The 14,779-nt window shown below is 38.0% G+C and overlaps 1 protein-coding gene across 2 annotated transcripts in view; it reads right to left on the bottom strand.

Moving 5' to 3' along the window:
- GNA13 (G protein subunit alpha 13) overlaps positions 1 to 13,902 on the bottom strand; it is a 35,727-nt gene extending 21,825 nt beyond the window's left edge. The window contains exons 1-3 of one of the 2 annotated variants that reach the window (XM_058166523.1): positions 13,557 to 13,690; positions 10,625 to 10,689; positions 9,893 to 10,116 (exon numbers count right to left, since the gene is read on the bottom strand). In XM_058166523.1, coding sequence (XP_058022506.1) covers positions 9,893 to 10,116; positions 10,625 to 10,673 — 273 coding nt within the window. In that variant the 5' untranslated portion in view covers positions 10,674 to 10,689; positions 13,557 to 13,690. Of the gene's footprint in view, positions 1 to 9,892; positions 10,117 to 10,624; positions 10,690 to 13,556 lie in introns of both variants that reach the window. The other variant, XM_058166522.1, reaches the window with a different exon arrangement.
- Between the last annotated feature and the right edge of the window lie 877 nt (positions 13,903 to 14,779).

Here is a 14,779-nt window from a genome sequence, read left to right on the forward strand (position 1 = left end):
TTCAGAGTATAAGATGCAGTTTAGTTTTTGGGGAGGAAAATAGGAAAAAAAATCTGTCTATCAGGTATTCATCTGGTTAGCGTCCTTAATCTGGTCAGCTTCAGCACATTAGTTTCCTGTTTTTTATCCCCTGCTTGGGGATAAAAAACAGCTTTTAAAGTACACAAGCAATGAGAGAAGCATTGAGAGAGAGAAGTAATGAGAAAAGCAGGCAAACCACTTGCTAGCGCCTCATTAGGGCTGAAATTTTTTTTCGAAAAAGCTACATTCAGAGTATAAGACACACCCAAATTTTCAGCCTCTTTTAGGATGGAAAAAAGTACGTCTTATACTCCAAAAAATACGGTACATACATATATCTGTTTACCAACTTATCAATTACTTGATCTGGCTTTTTGCGTTGGATAATGTAATTCTTAAAATTTATAGCATTTTATTTAGTCTTTAAACAGGATATTGAATACAATTCAAGGCTGAGTGCAAGATATATTATTCTACTTCAGTAGGAATGTAACTAAATCATTAGTAAATGGTCATGCTACTTTTGCTTACATTGTATATTTCCTCTTTTAACATTTCCTGTGTTTGCGTGACATTCTGAAAAGAAACTAAGCTCTGATAGAGAACCAACTCTTGCAAAAAAAAATATTGGAACTAGAATTGAACTGGTTGCTCTTAGCTAATTTGTGAAGGCAAGAATCAGTGGGGTTTAGTCCTGTGGCAAATCTAGTGGCAAGCTGTTTCAAACTAGTATCATCTAAAAGGTTAATGTTGGGAAAAGATTATCTGAGCCATACAGTATTAGAAATTGTCAAATGAAAATATGTATTATTAATTGGCTACTTTTGAAAATTATTCTGAAATAATCCTATTGCATCTTTTTCTTCTTTTCCTATGTCCCATATAATGACAAAATGGAAGTTTATCAAAGTTTAAGAACAAAATGCCTCTCAAAAATAGATAATATAAATATACACTGTGTTTTAAAAACTCTCTGGTCCTAAATTTTCTGCTTTTGGCCAAATCTACCTGCAATATAGAGCTCAATACATTCGGGTTCTAAACCAAGATAGATATTTACTACTGTCTTGACCTTGATAGTCACTATGGTTTCCTTTGAAAATGTGTTCTGTTTGAGATAGCTGTTATGGTACTAAGTCTATAATTAAGTATAGCAAGACTGAAGGACAAATAGCCTTTGCTTGTAAAAGTTACCTCATAATGAAATAAAGTAAAATTCCATATTTCTGTATCTATTTCTCATAACATATTTGGTAACGAATAATAGAAAGACAACTAGCGTTATCTGATTAGTTATGTGACAAGCTTTCAATATTTGATGTACATGCATACAATATTAAAAAAATAAAGCCTTCTAAGATCTTATTACAGCTTAAAATAACCAGAAAAAATAAAGTGAACCGGATCAAAATTTCTGAGATCTCAAAGGATAAGAAAGTATGTGTCTTCACATTATTACTACCAAAGAAGATGAAGGATAACTATAAGTAAAAACTAAACCGAATTTTCACCCGACAATGTAGTGGGTAGCTATTGCTATTGTTAACAGAAGATATAGTGCATTACTGCAGGAGTCCCCAACCCCCTGGGCCACACAAGCTGCAGGTGAGGGCATGTGTGCAGTTTCATTTCGCAAGTGGTAGGCAATATCTCACATGCCTATAGCTCCATTTTTATGAGTGGCGGGCACTCATGCATGTGTGTGAAGCTCCATTTGTGCACAAATGAAATTTCAAGCTGTATGCGTGCCTGCCACTCTCACAGAACCATTTCCCCCCACCAGTCCGCAAAGCCGGAAAGGCTGGGGACCACTACATTTCAGTGTATGTATAAGATCTTTGCAATGTTCTAAATCACCTTTTAATTAATCAAGCACAGCTCAATAGTCCTATTTAATATAAAATCCAAAAGAGGTATCTCCCAAACATATTGAAGCAGAACAAACATGAAGCAAACAATCCTGCTCCATTTTTCTTCCCATGCTATTTCATTAATGCACATAACCTACTAAAAGTATTTATATTTCTGAATCTCAAGTTCATTGTGGTTTCCATTAATTAGGAAAACTGTACATCAGATGAGTTCATTTATACAGTATCAGATTCAAATGACTGGAGTGCTTGGTGGTACTAACAAGCAGGAAACCATCAAAAGGACCCTTTTGTGCATAACAGAAAGATTGGAAGCAAGAATTTAAACATTTACTGCTTTTAGAATGCCAATCTTATTATTGTATAACTTCATAGGCCTGCAGCTCAACAGCTTACAAACCTAAAGGGCCTTTGCTCATTTATTTTATAAGCAGACTCTTAGTTAGAAACCCAAGCACCGCGTAATGGGGTGAGTTCCTGTTACTTGTCCCAGCAAGTAGAAAAATAGGGACCACCTTTGGTGGGAAGGTAACAATGCTCCGTGTGCCTTCGACATTGAGTCATGCTGGCCACATGACCACAGAGGCGTCTTTGGATAGCGCTGGCTCTTCGGCTTAAAAACAGAGATGAGCACCGCCCCTAGAGTCAGAAACAACTAGCAGGCATGTGTGGGAGAACCTTTATCTTTACCTTACTGTATAGACACTTTTTAAAAAAGTTCTTATTTCAGATATATCCATGCCAAAAGCATCTAAATGAATATATATTGTTTTAACTTTTCTTACTGAAAAGAATGTACATGGAATATACACTATTCAGAGTCATTTTTAATTACTACCACATATAAGCCTAATTTATTTATTGTATGTTTATGTATGTGCATGTCTGTCTGTCTGCTTGTGTGTGTACATGCATACTAAAACAACTAGATTTTTTTTTAAAAAAAGCAACTGCTTAGAATGTAATTGATAAGCAACCTGGAGATTTAAAATATGCTGCAGGTTAAAGGCAATTTATGTCCTGTTCACTTTCTGAAATACTGAAATATGAACAACTGAATGTGTAGAAGAAGAACACTTTCTGGTACTGTGTCATTCGGTTCTTATTACTAATGTTTGTCAGAGACAGGAAGTAAAAGGGAAGGGCAAGACTATGATGCAAGAAGTTAGTGCAAAGAAGCAATTCATACTTCCAAACTTGGCTGAAAGTCACATGTGCTTTTCTGTGCTCAGAGTACTAAATTTCTATGCAGGAAGAGACGGTGGAGGATATGCGGGGATGAATCTCTTTCCTCTGCTTCCTATAACATGCTGAGAAAAGCTGTATTCAAAATACACTATGAGTAACTAGTATCTTTGCCTTCAAAGCAAGCAGTATCCAAGCTGAAATGTAGAAAGCAACTCTCTAAAACCATATATAGGAATCTCCTATGAAAATGCCCATACTGAAAAATAGTCAAATAGGCTTGAATGTACCATTATAAAAAGTAATCTAAAAGGCAAACATTATCTTGAAATTGTGGAAAGTCACAGCAATCTACATAGGTATTGCTTTGAAAAGTATTATGATATACCTACAGTGTATTTTGAGATTTCTTCCCACTGCTTCTGCATCAGTCATTTATTGCCCTTTCATTCCCAATTATTATAACAACTGAAACTCAGATGCAATAACATTAATATTAAATGCATTAATATTTTACTGCTATTACAGAATATGCGTTCCATATTGCATTTGTAAACTTTTTCCTTTGGGTTAAAAGATTACATGTTCTAAAACTGAACCTCTTTTGTAATGACTTAACCTTTATGGTTCTGTGGACTATGGAAACTGCATGTATTGTTTCATTACATATAAGAAGTGCTTTACTAAAAATAAGTACATGACAAATCAAAGGTCAACAACTAATTAGATGGTTAATGAAAAATTATTCCCAATGTTATTCACAATTGTGTACACTGATACTATTTCATAATAAAAACATTAAATTTCCTCAAACAATTTAGATTGGGATGAACAATTCCATTATTTTGGCAATCATTTTTAAAAAATTTGCACTTAAGAAATTTGGCTTTCAAACAATTCTTAAGATTGCATTAGCAAGAGATAGCACCAAAACTATCCCTGTCGCTGTGCCTGTGAAGGCTCCTGGATTGGGGCTGAAAAGGCGAAAGCGAAAGCAGTATGCTTTGTCCCATATTTGGATAGACCAGATTGCCCTGATAAAAAACACTTAAATCTCTCCCCTGGTATGGCCAACAAAGCAAGGAGAGCCTGTGGGTTACAGGTTAATACATCTACCTAATATGTAAGTAGCCCAGGTTCAAATCCCAGAAGGGTATGGTTTGCTGACAAGAAATAAATAGCTTCAAATAAATCTATACTAGTCTCCCTTTAATTCCTTGTTGATAAATATAAATTCAACACAAAAATAGTTTGTCACGAAAGCCTGCCTGCAAAGGCTCCTGGATTGGGGCTGAAAAGGCGAAAGCGGAAGCAGTATGCTTCGTCCCATATTTGGGTAGACCAGGTTGCCCTGATAAAAACCACTTAATTGTCTAAATAGTTTAATCAAGCCACAGCAAGAGTTCTGAAGCATTAAAGTTCTTATTTAAATGGGAGAGAGGAGATTTTGCAGTTAAAGCATTCATGAACTATGAAACTGTAGACCAACCTTTCCTAACTAACATTAGCTTTAACTCCAAAAAATATCAGATCAAACCACTTGAGGAATTTTTGGGTATGAAAACCATAGATCTGCAGGTACCAAGGTTGGAGAAAGCTGCTTTCTAGTATTCAGGCAATAACTGAAATAGCTTTGCATTAATTTTTCTCCCCATACTCCAAATCCAGTATAAAATTGGTTAAAAGAACAAAAAATACAGAGGCTTCCTTCTCCCCAAGTTATCCCAGAAGAGGTTCATAAAGTTATGAAATGTTTAATTTCCTGTTTTTACATTTATACATTAAAGGTGTATTACTGTTGATTTATTTTGCATACTGTTTGTATTGGTTTGGATCCAATAATACTCTGTGCAAATAGAAAATCATTTTCATACATTCTGTTTCAATCAATTCTGCTCTCCTATAACATATCCCATGGCAATGTGGAGTTTTTTCAACTGCAGAAGTTTTTCAAAGATGCAAGCAGGAGAACTGTGTTAGCGGTGGTGGGGGGAAATGTGTACACCACCACTTTTGACATATTGTGATGTGATAAATAATATGACATCTATAGTACCAATATATTTACAGAGACATCACCTGTGCATGCCAACCCTGTTGTTGTAAAAAAAGATCTTAATTTAAAACAATTACACAGAAAACCAGCAACTGCAAAAAAATTATCCACTGAACTCACATCAACTTAGTAAATAAGATGGGCAATTGGAAATATCCCAGAAAAAAGCCAAAGGTAAGCTGAGTGAAATCAGCCTTTGGCCTATGTATTTCCACCCCTTCAGCTCTCTGATTTGTTGGGAATTCTTTTGTAAAACAATGTTCTTGTGTAGCTAGCTCCTGGTCAGTATTCAGGCCAGCATGACACTTTTTCTTTCCAATGTATTGCATATTCTCTATGCCTTCCCTCTTATAGATCTTGATTTTCTATTTTTAATTTTTCCAAGGCCACTCAACATTCTACGGTCAAAGAACATGGACATTCCGGCTTCTGCTTGGCTCCACCTTTCTCGCTGGGTGCTAATTTATGGCACTCCGCTCTGGATATTGTAAAAGCCGGTGTAAATAGCTTTCGAACAGCTGTTCCCGACTTAATTTTCCCTCTCTGGTTGAGAGAGCAGGGGAACGAGCAGGGGGGGAGAGAGGTAGATTCCCTTAGGGGCTTTGTTTTTGTTATGCAAAGTCCTGGAAGGTGAGTCCCTTCGAATCCCTGTCTCTTGCAACAGCAGGAAAAGAGGAAGGTGTCCAAGTTCTGCTAACAATTGATTTCTTTTTGTGGATTTATAAGCAGGCGGAAGAAGCATAAGTGAATAATTATTGGTTTGCAAGTATTGTTGATTTCCTGACTTCCTCCTCTTTTTAAAGAGAGAAAAATTATTCTTTTTTTTCCTTCTCTTAAAATGGCGTTTTAGACTAACTGCAAATAGCTTGCTGTGAAATCGAAACTGAATGGAGACATCATCTTATTGTGTTGGATTCTGGTTTGTTGGATCATATTACGTTGTTTAAGTATTTCATAAGGGGATTTTCAGCAAGAACTTTGTTATGAAGGTTCTTTCAGAAGAATGGATTCGTGACTTTATACAGGATTACACAGAAAGAATGTATTTAATTACTCAAAAATATGAACTGAAACAGGACTTAAATGCAATGGATGAAGATATGATCGTGAATAAACAAGCTGATGTAAAGAAGCTTCCTTTAAATAGTTTGGATGAAATGTCAGAATTAGTGCTACAGGAGGCTGTCTCCCGAACTGGAAAAACTTATAGGCTTAATGTTTATCAAGAATTCCCTCTTTGGACTGATGGAATATATGGTAGTATTTTGTGGATTTTTGAACGTAAGGATTTACTAGGTAATATTGTGACTGACTTTTCAAAAGGAGAAATGAAGGAAAGACAGAGATTAATGCATCAAAAAAAATGGCAAGAGACAAAAGTATTATTCTTTGAATTATTAATAGACAAAAATATTATTGTCCCCGAAAGACAATGACCAGGACCTGGAAGAAATGGGTTGATTATGTTTTATATCTAGTATAAAAGACTAGGTATTTGGATTTATACTGGATTTTGACAAGGATGGATTAAACTTGCATCTGCGGCTGGCTGTTGGAGGCGAGTTATTGGCCCCAAAGGATAGGGTGCGCAACTTAGGTGTCCTCCTGGATGATCGGCTGTCACTTGAAGATCATTTGACGGCCGTCTCCAGGAGGGCCTTCCACCAGGTTCGCCTGGTTCGGCAGTTGTGCCTCTTCCTTGATCGGGATGCCTTGTGCACGGTCACTCATGCGCTCGTTACCTCTCGCTTGGATTATTGTAATGCTCTCTACATGGGGCTCCCCTTGAAGTGCACTCGGAGGCTTCAGTTAGTCCAGAATGCAGCTGCGCGGGTGATAGAGGGAGCTACGCGTAGCTCCCACGTAACACCGCTCCTGCGCAGACTGCACTGGCTACCTGTGGCCTTTCGAGTGCACTTTAAGGTGTTGGTTACGACCTTTAAAGCGCTCCATGGCTTAGGGCCTGGGTACTTACGGGACCGCCTGCTGTTACCACATGCCTCCCACCGACCCGTACGCTCTCACAGAGAGGGACTTCTCAGGGTGCCGTCCGCCAAACAATGCCGGCTGGCGGCCCCCAGGGGAAGGGCCTTCTCTGTGGGGGCTCCCACACTCTGGAACGAGCTTCCCCCGAGCTTACGCCAAATACCTGACCTTCGGACATTCCGTCGCGAACTGAAGACACACCTTTTTATTCGCGCGGGGCTGGCTTGAATTGAATTTTAATTTTTAAATTTTGTAAATTTTATTAATTTTAAATGGGGTTTTTAGTTCATGGCATATTTTAATTTTTTCAGGCTAATTTTAAAATAAGTTTTTTAAATTGTATTTTAATTTGTACATTGTATGTTTTATCTTGCCTGTACACCGCCCTGAGTCCTTCGGGAGAAGGGCGGTATAAAAATCAAATAAATAAATAAATAAATAAATAAATAAATAAATAAATAAATAAATAAATAATAATAATAATAACAACAACAACTTGAATAGCTACTGTAACGCTTGGTATTGAAATTTTATATTGTGTTGTATTGTATCTTGAATAGAATATTTTTGAAAGAGTTTATGTAAGGAAGACCTGGGGGGGGAAATTATATGGTTATAGAAGCTATAAGGGAGATATTTTATGAATTGGATTGCATTTTTATGTTTTAGTTGATTTTAAATACTTTAGGATTAATTTGTTTTATTGATTTATATATTTTGTTATTCTTAATTCTTAATTTTCTTATTTTTTATATATATATATTTTTCTTCTTGAAGGATTTTGGATGTGTTAGGAGGAAGCCAGAGCTAGAAAGGGAAAATTGGTATAATAGTTTTGGGGGAAAATTTTCTTAGCATATGTTTGTTTTATTTTTAACTATACCTTGTGCTTCATCCGGGAAGTCAGGGGGGAGGGGGGAGGGTTTAGTGAAGGGAGGGGGGTTGGGGGAAAAGGGGGGGGAATTTTTTTTTTTGTAAAACGTTTTGAAAAAAAAAAAAAAAAGAACATGGACATTCCCATTATATTATTTGGATTCCCCCCCCTCCAAATCTTATACTTATTTCCCTAATTTTTTATTCTTCCTATTTCTGCAATATGTGAGTCTCTGAAATATTATAGTTTACTCCTCAATTCCCACTAATTCTGTTCTGGATTCTGAGTGTCACAATGCAGCATATGGATTTGTTATTATCATAAAATAAATCTAAAATAGAATGTTTTTAAGGGGAATGTTCCTATTAAAGGACTTTAGTCTTCCTGCCATATCTCTTTTTAAAACATGTATTAAAGACAACACTTGCAACTTGCATGATAATCCATACCTAGAAAGCTTACTATCATGATGGAATAAAATCATATATATTATGTATGTTGTTAGGGTTAATAACTCTTTCACTCTCTCGTACAATAAATCTCCCAACTATAGAACATTATGAAGAATACTCTATGCGATTACAGTAATCTTCATGTATAATGCACTACAAACAACTGTAACAGTATTCATAATTTGGGAACAAATTACATAATGCTCAAACCATTCTATCTTGTCTTACTGGGGGAAAATATTCCCACGCATCTCCAGATTATCTCTGCTTGTTAATATCATTTATACATCTATTTTAATGAAACATATACTATACATCTATTTTAAATGATTAGGTAATATTTTTCTTGAGGAATTGCTATAGTTCTGACAATAAATAAAGATACTAAATACATGCTTATTCAGAACCAGGCTATTTTATACCCAATGCTATACATATGATGGAGAGGAATCAGTAGAACAGGTGTGAATAATTACTTTTCCCAAGGGGCCATATGAGAAGCTGGGGGCTGGACAGTTAAAAGGGGAGTTAAAGGGCCAGATGTGGCCCACAGGCCATAAAGTGCTCAGATCTGTAGTACAGAATATGTGTAGTTGAGGTCTGAACTTTTTAGTTCTTGGTAGTCTGTGAGCTTAGTTATTTTCTTGCAGATGTTACTTTACCCAGATAGATAACATCATCAGTATGAGGGAGAGGGGTATATATAATGGGCTTTATCTCCATGTGTCTATTGATTACTGATTTCTCTGAGTGTCACGTTTCCAGAAATTCACTAGCATTATTGGATTTGGATTGATTTAAAATGTTAACAGTTTGCCAGTTGAAACTGTAACTAAGTCAATTGCGAAACTGTTACCATACCATTTAAAAAATACAATCAAAAACTTAGGAAGGAAACAAACAGCCTAGTACACATCCCCCCCTCCCCCAGCAGTCAACGCCCAATAAATCAAGAAACAGCACCAGATGAGCAACCAGGAAGAAACAATTCCCTAATAAAGGAACTATCAAGGAGATAACCAAACCCCAATCAAGACACTATATATAAACAGTCAGAAAAGCCCAGTCTCCTTTGCACTGATAATGTTACCTAGCTAGGTTATGAAATGTCTGCAAAAAAAAAGAAAAGAAAAAAGCAGCCAACCTCAGAAAGCACCAAGAACTGAATGGAGAGGAAATAGGAAGTCTCACTGCATGAACAAAAATATGCCTGCTGAATATTGGTTATAGGTCAACATTTAAATTCTAAACCCTGTTATAGTTCTGCATTTTGGCTTTATGGAAATTAATTTTACTGTTATTATTCTTATCCTTATGTCCATCATTAGCTACAGTATTAAAATTCATGTAACAAAAAGTCCACCCAAAATACCCCCCATTTCATTTATAAAAGATTTTAAATTGTATTATCACAGTAACTACAAAAACATGAAGTTATGTCTCTTACCAACTGAAATTCTCTGCGTCTGTCATAAGCATGCTGGATACCACTGTCTGCCCACAAAGCTCTTACTGTTGGTAGGTACTGTAAGAAAGTATAGGTTTGCACCATCCCTTGCACCACTTCTGAACGGGTATCAAAGGCCATCATCTTGTCGCCATTTGTTTGATTAGCAGGATTTCCCCATGGAATATGAAGTTTCTCACGAGCATCCACAAGGACTCTAACACCTTCAACAAAATTGAAACTATGTGTTAGTTTCAAAATGCATTTACATTAAACTTAATAACTTGTTACTCTCAAAACACAAAACATGACCCATGTATACAGACAACTTCATATTCTCACCCAAAATGTAAGAAACTAAATGGAAAAACATATATGCCGACTACAAATAGGTAACAATCCCAAATCCACTATAGTAACCTGAACCAGGTTATACACACTGAGGTCTCTGATTTCCTTTGATTTCACCTGACCTTGTACATATAATAAATACTTCTAAACCTTTTTAAAAATAATAAGAGTTCCTCAAAGTATGATTATGAATACTTTCTTTAAATTATAAGTGATGGCTGCTCTAAAACTGAGTTGAAATCTATCTACTTAGCATTCTGATTCAAGCAAATTTCGAATCATATTTTACAAATTTTAATTTTCCAGTAAAAGGTTTAGTATTGCTCATATTTATTTTCATATATGCAATTCCAGACATTTAAAGTAGCGAAAATTAATTACATGCTTCTGGGAGTTCTACTATATTCAACTCAGCAGTTTTACATCTCATAAACACGCAGAAACAGCTGCAGCAAACAGGAGAAAATGATAAAATATAGATTAATCATTCTCATATATGTCAAAATTTAAATGATTCTAAGATGCAACAAAAATTCAATTAAATGCATTGGATTTAATTTAAAATACAAATAAATGTGACTACATTTTAAACAACCTTTTTGATGTTTAAACACCTAATATTTAAAAATAAAAGTTTAAAAAGCAAAATGTATATTAATTGGTTCAAGACTGAATGGAATATTGGTGTACTGCATAAAAAAGTTTGTTTCAGCATTGTCATAGACTTGTTAGACAGTCTTATATTAGTACTTCTCTTTTGCTAAAGGTTAAGATAATACATTTTATGCATATAAATTAATATTTATTAACGTTATCAATATATCATGATTATAAACACAGTGCACTTTGTATAGTTCACTATAGTATTTCATAAAGGTTGATATAATCATTATCTATCACATGATACTGTCATAAAGCGTAAAACATGTCCAAGATTACAACAGCCAAGAACAAATTATTTTCTGTTTGAATGTATTATCAATAGTTTTTTATCCACAAGACCCAGTGTTGGACAAGGTTGGAGACCCACGTTCAACTCTGTTTTCAGTCACTGGGTAATCTGGGGTGAGTCAATCTTGTAGATCAAACTATATTGCACATTTGTTGTAGGGGGGAAATTGGAAAAGGGTACTACCGATATGTATGTCGCCTTGAGCTCCTGGAAAAGTGGGATATTAATCTAAAGAATAAATAAAATTAAAAGAAATGTCTTGATTTTTGTAGCAAAATGTAATCTGTTTTTGTTATACATTTTACTGTGTTTATTAGATATACAAATTGTCCCATTATCAAAGAAAAAAAATTTGAGAATGTTTGTTTATAGTGTATCCAATAATTTAGAATATCAATTAGCAGTTGAGGCTTTATGTATTTTTTAAAAAGTACACGTAAAGTTATTTACCAAGAAATATATACTGCTGACAAACATGAGAAAATATTTTAGTGATGGAATGAGTGTAAATTAAAACAGATACTTTGTGTTATAGTGTACTCTTCTATTAGCAATCTTTTGTAGGAAACTGTAACAGTGGCCTTAATACACCAGTATGTATGTAACAAAACTAAGTACTTCAGTTGCATTTCCGCTGCAGTCACTGAAAAATGATTCTGTTTATTCATTCAATATATAAGCCATTTTTCAAATCAAACTCTATATTTAAACTAGCTTAGATCTTGAACCAGCCACAGAATGTAAACAAATACAATTCATATATTTGAAATTGGTTTTATCTTAATTTCCTAATAACTAAATATGAAAATGATGTCTATTACAGTTTTCAGTGACAATTAATGTCTATTTAAGCTACAATCTTAAATTGTAGTACAATATGTTATCATATATTTCCAGTTTTCTAAAACATGGTCGTAGAAGACAACAAATTAGCTAATATTCAAAGTTGTTTATATTTCTTGAATGTTTGCTGTTGGAAAAGTTCCAAATGTATTTCTATGAATTGCTTCTGCATGATTACCGGTAGAGTTAAAGCATCCACTAGTGCCAAGCCCACCATTCTCTACCTATCCCTCCAAAATCTCATTTCACATTCCACAGCATAGTGTAAAAATAGAAAGTGTTATCTCTTTTATCTCTCGATTATAACTTGCAACAAGAATTCAGCTGATTTAACTGAAAACACAATAAATCTTTGCATTCAACAATGCTTTTCATTTGACCACCAAGAAATATTTGTAAAAACAAAATGCACACTAGGCACAATATTTCTTTAAAATGAAATACGGGGTATAGATGAAACTGAACATCTATTATAATGCTACCCTAAATTTTCCTTCATATTTTTTGGAAACTGACCTTCCTAACACATTTCCCCCATGTCCAAATTAAAGCTGCCTTACCCTTCTCGGTCATCTCAACATTCCCCCAACCACCTCTCAGAGGCACATAATGTACACCCCACGCTAGTTTTGCGATTCCAGTAGCCATGCCTCCAAACCTATCCCTCATTTCTTCCACATATACCCCTCTCCGTCTCTGGGCTCCCCTCCATCAGCCTCACCGCAAAATGCAAGCCACCGTTGCAACTTTTACATAGAAACAAGTGGCCGCCTGACACAAAGGCTATCCTACTACTCCAAACGCCATCCCGTTAAGGCACCGAGGAGGACGACGCCTCGCAGGGCACAAAGAACGATTCTGACATTCACCCCGAGGCCTGATTGAACGGCTCCCGCAGCTCTAACTCGGGCAACCCCCCCCCCCCCGTCCAGGCCACATCCGCCAGTCAGGACGCCGATTTCGCCAAACTGCCTCTTCCTCGCTCCGATCCGAAAAGCGAGGCGAGGACGGGGGGCACCTGCCCTCGCTGTTGTCCCTCGCCCTCGGATGCTACCCGGGCCGGAGCCCATTTCCCGCCCCCTCCCTCCCAGCATCCGCCGCCGTTTTTTCCCCCTCACGAAGGTCCTCAAAAGTGCTGCCGCCAAAGAGAATCGACTAAAAGTGCGTCGGGCGGAAGGTGGCCGCCTCAGCCATGCTTTCAGGAAGGCGGGGGGGGGGGGAAATAAGGCGTGACTTTTTCTTTTTTCTTTTTTTGCGGCCATGCCCGCGCAGCTTTCCTTCACCAGGGGGCTTCGGGCGTTGCAATGGCTTCTTCCCCCCCACGAAAAGACAGGCGGCTTCGGGGTCTTTTCTCTCCCGAAGCCGCCTGTCTTTTGGGGGCTTGGTCGCTCCACCGCGACCGCCCCGCTGCCAGTTGCACCTCCGAGGGAATCGCCTCAGCCAACCTGCCTGCCCGCCCGCCCGCCCGCCTGCCTCCCTCCCTCCCTCCCTTTTGCAGCCCCCCTCCCACAACCGTACCCTTGATGACGTTGCTGTAGATGGTGGCGCGGAATTCCTCCCGGGCTGACCGGTCCCAGTCCTGCCCGTGAATGATGCGCATCTGCTTGAGGAACGTACTCTTGCCGCTTTCGCCCGCGCCCAGCAAAAGGATCTTGACGAGCCGCTTGACGTAGGTCTTCTCGCGGTACAGGCACTTATCGATCTCTTTAGACCGCCGCTGCTGTTCGGCCTCGCTGCTGTTGAGCATGCAGCCGGGGAAGCAGCCCGACAGCGAGGACCGCGACGGCAGGAAATCCGCCATCTTAGCGAGCACTGCCAGCCAGGGAGCGGCCGCAGCGGCCCTGCACCGCTCTGCGCCTGCGTAGAACCCGGGTCGCTCGCTCGGGCCCCGCCCCTCCGGTTGCCCCTATGACAGGAGACGCCGCTCGGAGAGCGTCGCGTCAAGAATGCCCAATCAAACACTCCTCGTGCTTTCACGTGGTACCCGCTTCTTGTCTTCTAAGTTGGCTGGCCCCGCCCCTGGATCTAACACGTGATCCTATCATCTGGTCTCTGTGTTCGGAATTTCCCCTTCTTCGGATTTGTCACGTGATGGTGTGTTTTTTTTTTTTCCAGGGGCTGAGTTATTAAAAAAAAATGGCTCGAACTCGTCGTTGGGGTGTATCGGATGTTTTGGCGTATCGAGCTGTTGCCTCGTTATGAGCCTCTCCTGATCTCGAATCAATTTGAATTTGCCCCTGTTAAGATGCATTCCCAGAATTTATGACATATTAGTTCTCTTTGTGCGAGGTGTACATTTCTCCCACTTCAGTTTGAACAACCATCATTATACAGTAATCGGGTGCAACAACTTCACCCAGTGGGCATCAAATGGTGTCCTGGTAAATTGGGAATTCTGCAGTCTTTGGGCCATAATCAAGAAAGTATTCATTCATAAACGTAATCTCTTCTCATTCATGCTATTCACTTTTCTGAGTTGCTCCTATCAACGTCCTAAAATCTGCCTTCCAATAGTCCTAAAGTCTGCCTGTTGCTTCAGGTGGTGGGTGGGGTGGAGAAGGGGCAAGGCCTGAACTGTGACTGCTGGTTCCCTTGGTATTTAGTTCAGTTGCCTGCCCAGCCATCCGCAACATCTCTGTCACAGAAGTTCCTCAAATGGGTGTCTGCATATAATCAAAAAAGTCAAGATTTTAGCCAAGACAATGTGATCAAAGCTTAACAGTTGCATATGGTATCAAAAA

The sequence above is a fragment of the Ahaetulla prasina genome, chromosome 2, assembly GCF_028640845.1.
Source record: "Ahaetulla prasina isolate Xishuangbanna chromosome 2, ASM2864084v1, whole genome shotgun sequence".
Classification (NCBI taxonomy): domain Eukaryota; kingdom Metazoa; phylum Chordata; class Lepidosauria; order Squamata; family Colubridae; genus Ahaetulla; species Ahaetulla prasina.